An 8528-nucleotide genomic window follows, 5' to 3' on the forward strand; every position below is an offset into this window, starting at 1 on the left:
GTTAACACATGCCCACAAATTGCCACCAGCGATGCAATAATTTTCTCTCAGTGATCATAATGTGTCCAAGTGAGTCATTTTGATTATGACATGCTAATTACATATTGTCTTTTTTCAGATTCAGAAAAACCAGGGATCTTTAATGGTAAGCTTTATGAGTTCAGAAAAAAATTCACTTTTCTTTTTCCTGATGGCTGCTCCCTCTGCATGCTTGAATGCCTTGTTTTAAACTTAGCAAATTGCATTTTGAAGAAAATGCAAACCTTTAACTGCCTGTATTAGATTAGGTACCATTAGAAATAATAGAACATCCTGAGCATCAATGTTTTGATAAGAGTTTGCTGCCGTTGATTAATCTTGCTATATTTTATTGCATTAATGATTTTTTCTTTCCACTCCACTGTAAAGATATTGCATATAGTCTAATACTTTTTTTCCCCCTCTCTCCTTGCCATTGCAGCCTCTCCAGTTATTGCAGTGCATTGTTGATGAGGTGAGTCGTCGTCTTATGTGCTTTCACTCCTAAAGTCATTCCTAATGGAGTGGAAAGCTTATATTTTGTTTCCTAATGAAGCACAATGCCCAACATCCTCCCCAGCACAAGTTGCAGCTCGGAGCTCTCACACATGAACTGGCCTGGTCCTGCTCTCTGCTGGTTTTCTGCTCTAAATATTGAGTTTATCCAAGATTTGGGTGTCTCACGAGGCAGGGCTCGGAGCTGCCGGGGTCCTGGAGCCTCAGCCAGGGCTGGGAGCTGTTCCTCTGGTGAGCTGGGACAGGGACAACCAAATCTTCCGTGTGGACATGTTAAAGGAGGTTTTGATGGGCAAAAAGGGCATTTTATCAAGCAGGGAAAATGAGGCGTAAGCAGGAAAGCTCCTGAATGCCATCCAAACATTTTTATTCAACCAGAAGGCCACAGTAAAATACTGGGATGCAGGTGTGAGCAGGAGACTGGATTTCAGTGGCAAAACATCACATTTCTGGAGTGGAACACTCCTTGCATCTCCCACATCCCTCCCCAGCTGAGCTGTAGCTGAAGCCCAACTCTGAACAATGGGGAGATAGCTGAGGGCAGACCTCTGTCCTCTAAACACCTGAAAAATATTCCAGAATCCTTGAAAAAGTGGGATTGTTTCCTCCCTGAGAAAAGCAGCTCAAAGCCGAACGACTGAAATCTCTTTAATAACTGTATCACCACTTGGGTCCTTTATAAAAGGCTGCAAATGGTGTGCTGTCAGAAAACAGGAGTTGGCTTCATTTTTAAAGTTTGTAAGGTGGTGCTGCTGGTTAGGGAGTTCCACCAGGGGAACAGGAGACACCACTCTCTGAAGAGCTGCCTCAGCCTCTAGCAGGAGGTCATGTCCAGCTCCTCAGGGTGAGTTCTGGGTGCTGATGTGTCCAAAACCGGTGTGAATCCATCCAGCTGCTTCCAGCCTGTCCCTGTAACTTCTGTTGGGCTTGGGGTGAGCCAAGTCCTCCTTCCTGTTGTCTCCACCTGCCTGGGCTCACCTCAGTGAGGGCTTCTGTCCTTCTGGTGGGAATGACTTGGTGGCTGAGCTGAACTCCTTCCTGAAGTGCCGTTTGGTGCAGTTACATTAAAATGAGCAAAGATCCTCTGTGTCAAGAGAAGTTTTCCCAGTCTGTCTTTGCGCTGGCTCTTGGTGAAGATCTGGTTCTTTGGGTGCTTTTTAGGGAATTCTGTTTCTTTAACCTCTTCCATCCATCATTATTCCTCTTACACACACCTTTGGTTGAGGTGTGGATATTGCAGAGCACCAGAGGTGCCATTGCCACCAGCAAAAGGCCCTCTCCATCCTCAAGGAGCTCAGTTTAAGGCAATCATGTGCTCTGCTGCTGCACAAATCCCTTTTAAATGAGTGCTGCTGCCTGAACCTGAGCTCACTGTTCTAAAGCACAGCCCTGAGGAGCTCAGGTTGGGGGGGATTATTGGATTTGATGATCTTAGAGATCTTTTCCAACCTAAAGGATTCTGTGACCTTCTGGCAGCTTTCACATCTCCTCAGGATCACAACTGCTCCAGTCTTCTCACAAAAACTTCAGCCAGGGAACTTTGGGCAGGCTGTGAACATCTGAATACCTTCACCAGTATTTTGGCATTTTTTAGATTATTTTTATGTTCCACAGCAAGTGAAGTCATCATTCAGCATTAATGCTCCTGGTGACAGAGAACAGCTCAGCTGAAAGTTCTTTAAGCTCCACTCGCTTTGGTTTGAACAGACTTGATGTCAGAATGGGAATTTTCAGAATTAGAAATCCTGATTTTGTAAGACTGGTTATTCTGGGTCAGATTTTCCCCTTGGCAATAAGGAGGTCTTAAAATTCCCTCAGTCTTTCCCCTGGAGCCAGCTAAAACTTCAGAGCCTGATCCAGGAGAACCTAGAGATGTTTTACAGTGATGAAATGGAGACCTTGATTCTTTCTGGTTTTATTTCTGGGTTATTGTATTGGTAGTGGTGGGATTTGGTAGAACTTCCACCAAAACTCAGCAGGAATCCAAGTTAATATTAATTCATAGGATTAATTAGTTCAGCTGCCCAGAGCAGCTGTGGCTGCCCCATCCCTGGAAGTGTCCAAGGCCAGGCTGGATGGAGCTTGGGGCACCCTGGGATAGTGGACACTGTGGAATAAAAATTCCTTGGGGATTTTTAGGTTTTTGCAGTAGTGGGATTTTTGGAGCTGGTTTTAAACTCTTAGTGAAATACGTGAAACACAGTGGGTCGCTTTGGCAGTTTGAGAAGTGTATTTGTTGGTTTTCTAGGACTTCAGTTGACTCACAGAGAGGATGAATAAGCCATTTGAGAAGCAGGAGAATTGAACCAAACCAGCCAGGCACGGTGGCTCCTCTGAAATCACAGCAAACCGTGCCTGATGGCTTGTGTTGAGAAATGATCTTCTGGGGCTGCTAATGGCATCGGGGCTGGGATTATTTTTTAATGGCAGAATTAGTGAGGAGCATTGTGTGGATGGGATCAATGTGCCTGCCAGAACCTTTATTTTTTACCATGTGGTGCCTCAGAGTGAGCTCTGATCCAGCTCCAAATGAGCCACGCTCGTTTGAGCACCAATCCTAATTGGAGCAGCATCTCCCACCATGACAGGATCCCTGCTCCTGGCCCAGAGGTGGGATGGACTGGCTGTTCTTGGAGTTCCTCCTGCCACAGCCAGCAGTAAAGGCAGGCTGCTGGTGTTTGGCATGCTGGATATCCCAGCGCTGGGCTGAGTTTGTCTCCAGCTCCCGGAAATGTGACATGGATGATTCCCATTGGGAAGGACACTCCTTGCTGGCTCTGTGAGCCTTTCCAGAGCCTCCACATGAGGGATGGAGAGGGGCTGGAAGCAGGAGCCTGCCTGGGAAGGTGTCCTGGATGTGGCCCTGTTGTTCATGGTGGCACAGCCAAAAATCCTGCCATGGAAGGGGGATTGTGCTTCCAGAGCAATAGCTGCAGTTTCAAACCATTCCTGAAAGTTTTTTGTTGTCGGAATCTGTTCCAGATACACAAAAAGAGCAGAACTGGGAATTAGAAATGCAAACCCCAGAGGCCCAGGAGCAGCTGAGGGAGCCTGGAGAGAAGGAGGCTCAGGGGGGCCCTTGTGGCTCTGCACAAGTCCCTGACAGGAGGGGACAGGGACAGGAGGAGAGGGAACGGCCTCAGGCTGGGCCAGAGGAGGTTTTGTTTGGATATCGGGAAAATTTTCTTTGTGGAAAAGGTTGTGAAGCATTGGAGCAGGCTGCCCAGGGCAGTGGTGGAGTCACCATCCCTGGAAATGTTCAAAAAAGTGTGGATGTGACACCTGAGGACGAGGTTCAGTGCTGAGCATGGGGGTGCTGGGTTGGCAGCTGGACTCAGTAACCCTGAAGGTCTTTTCCAACTTTGACAATTCCATGATTCTGGTTGCAGATTGGGTACAAAGATCCCAAAAGCCCAAACCCAGGAGCTTTGTGGTTTTCAGCATTTCAGCTTCCCATCCTTTGGATCCCAAGGCTTTAGAGGTGTCTGCTCTGCATGTGGAGAAGGTTAGACCAGCAGAAAGCTGGAAAACATCCTGTAGGGTGCTTTAAATACTCCTTAAGCTCTGCAGGGCTGTTTTGTTTCACCTTTATGTAGCTGGAGTGTCCGTTATAGGAAGGCAATTCCTGCCAGCCCCTAGAGCACTTTGGGCTCCAGCTCTGTAGTTAAACATCAGCTCTGCTTTCCAACCTTTTCTTCTTCCTCACCTGAGAGAAATTAATTTTGGTTTCAAAGGTGCCGTGGTTTGTCTCACTGTAATTGTGATTTAAGTGTTGCTTTTGCTTTATTTGTTTTTAATTGTATTGGATGAGGGAGGATAAGAACTGGATTTTGGCAGTTTTAAGTGATTTTGTTATTCCAATTCCATCAGAAGCTCGGGGAGGGGAGACTTCCAAGAGCAAATCCTGGTTTGTACACACAGGAGGCAGCATTGCAAAACCTGCCTGGTTGAACAAGCCAGGCAGAAATGAGGAGAAAAATTAATTAGTTGTCCTCATGAATCCTTAGCCTGATAGCTTCATGAGTAAGCAGAGAGAAGATTTCCATGAGTTTCTTGAGCATTTGTGTGAAGTGCCCCCACAGAGATACTTGGTCTCACAAGACTGCAGTTTAATCTAGCTCAAGGACTTTCCAAACTCCACAAATCAAAGACCTCTTTTTTTTTTCCTTTTTTTTTTTTGTCTCTTTTTAAATCCTTACTCCAGAAACATTTAAGAGCTGGTGGGGTGTTAACGCTGAGCTGTGAAGCATTTCAGTGTCAATATGTTTTCAGATTTTCCTGTGGAAAAAAAGGAACTTGCACTTAATCCATGTTTTCTGTATAGTTGTTCCTATTATCTTTTTTTAAATGGGGTTACATATACCCCTTACTTATTGGAATAGCCTTAAAAATTCCCAAGATGTTCAGCTCTATCAAATAACTTGAGGAGGGTTCCTGAATTCCTTCACCTTAATGAATCCATGCTGCATTTGCTCTTGCTGTAAATGCAGTAAAAAACTCGACAAGGCTCAGAATTAAACAAGATTTAATTTCTTTTCTGTGGGAATTTCTCTTTAGATTCTCAGGTATTGATTTAAATGTAGGAAACCTGGAAATTCCTGGTGTTTTGGAGATTTCCATAGGTTATACGCATGTGTGTGTTTACCCAAAGCTACAATAATTTGTTTTGTGGATAAGCTGGTTTAAGGAATAGTTTTATGGAGACAGAAAGTGTGACCTTACCAGTGTCTGAGATTCAGAGACTTCTACAGGAACAAGGTAAAACCACAGGTAGGAATTGCTGAATAATTACCTTTAGACCAACCTGAGCAAGAACCTTCCCAGGAGAACAAGCTCATTTAATGGTTCCTAAAACTCAATCTTGTGGATGTCAATGGTCATGCTTGATTATTTGCAGCGGTGTTTTATGAAAAAGCAATAAAAATGCGTCGGGAGGGTGCAGGGGAGGAGAGGGAACAACAAATGGGTTGAGTTTTTTGCCAGGTCCCCTCGGTGTGGCTCTGTGTGTGTCTGGCTGCCCAAACCTGCCATGCTCTGCTGCCTGATGGGCGACAGGAGAGGGAGGAATTCTTGGCTTGTTGGAGAGAAAAAGCAATTACACTTGTGGTGGAAGGAAGGATTAACCTGTTTGTGCAGGCCCTGCAGAGGCACAGAGCCTGGCTGATGCATTTTTGGGACTACCTAAAAACAGAGGCCAGGCAAAAGGAAGGGAATAAAAATCAGTGATGGTTATTGAAGGGCCTTCAGGTACATTTAGGACATTCCTGCCCCCAACAATGGACCACAGGTTTTCATACTTTTATAAGTTTGGTCCATTTGCATATTGGGGCTAATCTCTCAATTACAGCTTTGGGTAATGAAGGAATTTACCCCAAGTTTGCTCCCCCCAACTCACTTTTGTTTCCATCTCTGGGGTCTGAGGCAGTGAGATGTCCTTCATTGCCAGGCCTGGAGAGGAATTGTTGTGTCTGCCCAAAATAGGACAGCAGCAGCTCACACTGTACCTGGAGTTTAGAGTTACATACTAAAGAATTCCAGGATTATAAATACATGAAAAATATAAAAGCTAAAATCCTAAAATTTTTAAATATAAAAAGCTAAAATTCTTAAAAAATATATATTTATAAACTAAAAATCTAAGCCATCATGGCAAGGGGAGAAAGTGCTAAGTGCCATGTCCCACACTCTGGATTATTCCTGCTCCCAATCACTTTTTTCCTCCCTTTTTCTGGGCTCTGAAAAAATATCCCCCAGTAGCTACAACCCAACAACCCCAATATCCAGTGGGTTATTTAACCAGGAGCATTCCACGTTCCCAAGAGGGGAATTCTGCTGTTCCCAGGAATTGGGGAGCAGCCGGCTGGAAGAGGAGCTGGTCCTCAGGAGGGCTGAGGTGTTGAGGGAGGAAGAGGAGCTCGGGAGGGCTGAGGTTTTGAGGGAGGAAGAGGAGCTCGGGAGGGCTGAGGTGTTGAGGGAGGAAGAGGAGCTCCGGAGGGCTGAGGTGTTGAGGGAGGAAGAGGAGCTCGGGAGGGTTGAGGTTTGGAGGGAGGAAGAGGAGCTCATCCTCAGGAGGGCTGAGGTTTTGAGGGAGGAAGAGGAGCTCAGGAGGGCTGAGGCTTTGAGGGAGGAAGAGGAGCTCGGGAGGGCTGAGGTGTTGAGGGAGGAAGAGGAGCTCATCCTCCGGAGGGCTGAAGTTTTGAGGGAGGAAGAGGAGCTCGGGAGGGCTGAGGTGTTGAGGGAGGAAGAGGAGCTCGGGAGGGCTGAGGTTTTGAGGGAGGAAGAGGAGCTCGGGAGGGCTGAGGTTTTGAGGGAGGAAGAGGAGCTCGGGAGGGCTGAGGTTTTGAGCTAGGCTGTGTTTTGGGGATGAAACACTGGCCTTTGAGCCTGGCCTCTGCCCAGCTCCCGCTCTGCGGATAAACGAGTTTCCTGTGCGCACACAGCTTCACACCGAGGCGCCCCCGCGGATCATTTGTCACTTTGGGCACCTGCTACTGAGAGAGGAGCAGGAGGTGCGGAGATGTAATCATCCTTCACCTTCCTGCCCGGGGTGGAACCATCCAGGAATTCTTTCAAGTCCGGGCCTCGGAGCCACCTCCAGCCGCCGCTGCTGCTGCCAACTTGTTACTTGTCAGAAATCCCCTGCATTAGGACTGCTCGGGCCTTTTGAAGTAGATTGGCTGGAAAGGCAGAAATGGATTTTTTTTTTGTTGTTGTTTTATATAGAGATATTGTTTTAGGAATGCTGTGGAAGAAAGTTGTAAGTGTAAATCAAAAGTCAGGCTTTGATTTTGGTTTTTTATATAGAGAGTGGGGTTTTTTTAGGGTTATTGTGGAAGAAAGTTGGTCTGGAAGGAGTAAATCTAATTTGGAAAATGGATTTTATTTATGTATGTATAGATAGATATACTTTTTTTTTTTGTAGAAGAAAGTTGTAAGTGTAAATCGAAAGTCGGGCTTTGATTTCTTTTTTTTTAATATGGAGAGTGGGGTTTTTAGGAATGTTGTGGAAGGAAGTTGGTCTGGAAGGAGTAAATCTAAATTGAGGAATGTGTTTTATTTATGTATGTATAGATATATAATTTTTTTGTGGAAGAAAGTTGTGCTTGTAGGAGTAAATCTGGGTTTGTACAATATTGCCATTCACTGCTCTTGTTGTAGCTAAATATCATTCACTTAAGAGTTGAGCTTGGTGATCCTTATGGTTCCCTCCAAATCAGAATTTTCTGGGAGCCACAGTGCATTTATTACCTGTAATTGCACCCGGCAGTATTTCTGGTGCATCTAAAACTTAGTTTTCTAGAAAAAAAAAAATTAAAAATCACTATTTGGCCACAAAACAAAATGCAGCTACTATAGAAAAGTAAATACATTTTTTGAAAGCTTTAGTAGGAGAGAAGCCTAAAAATTCTTTAATGCTAGAGATTTTGGGGGCTGAGGTGACAGGGCAGGACGGCTTTGCAGAGGCCAGGCATTATTCCTGCAGTGCTGCCATTTCAGCATCCAAGGAGGAACCGGGAGCCCAGAGGAGCTGCTCAATGCAGGCAGGGAGCCCCAGCAGAGGAGCTGGGTTTGCTGTGCTGGGCTCTGCTAACTTCCCTCCTGTGGCCCTGCAGCCACAGCACCATGGCAGCTCCTTCTGCACACACAGAGCTGAGGGGAAGGATTGAGCAGGAGCATTTAACCCTTCCCAGAGCAGCAGGAACGAAACCTGCTTGGATTTGGGCAGTCCCTGCTGCAGCAGGACGTGCTGGTGGAGTTGTCCGTGGTTCCATCCGTGGGGCTGGCCCCAAGGGAGGAGGAATGTGGGTTTATCCCAAGTTTTCCATCACCACCCTGATGGCATCGCTCCAGCTTTTCTCCTGTTCCCTGGCTCGCTGTGCACAGCTGGTTTGGAGAAGTCAGAGGCTGCTCTTGTCTTCTCCTGCAGCAGATCCCAGTGGTGGAAATGGCCCTTGGATGCTTAGGGAAAGCTGTGAATCCTGGTTTTCCACTGA

General features: G+C 46.1%; 1 protein-coding gene across 2 annotated transcripts in view; it reads left to right on the forward strand.

The window, feature by feature from the left end:
• Positions 1-8528, forward strand: part of MAP2K5 (mitogen-activated protein kinase kinase 5) — a 119967-nt gene that overhangs the window by 87326 nt on the left and 24113 nt on the right. For both annotated transcript variants that reach the window (XM_058811212.1, XM_058811213.1), the window contains 2 exons: positions 119-145; positions 461-493. In XM_058811212.1, coding sequence (XP_058667195.1) covers positions 119-145; positions 461-493 — 60 coding nt within the window. The remainder of the gene's footprint in view (positions 1-118; positions 146-460; positions 494-8528) is intronic.

Source organism: Ammospiza caudacuta, chromosome 10, assembly GCF_027887145.1.
Source record: "Ammospiza caudacuta isolate bAmmCau1 chromosome 10, bAmmCau1.pri, whole genome shotgun sequence".
In the NCBI taxonomy this organism is placed as follows: domain Eukaryota; kingdom Metazoa; phylum Chordata; class Aves; order Passeriformes; family Passerellidae; genus Ammospiza; species Ammospiza caudacuta.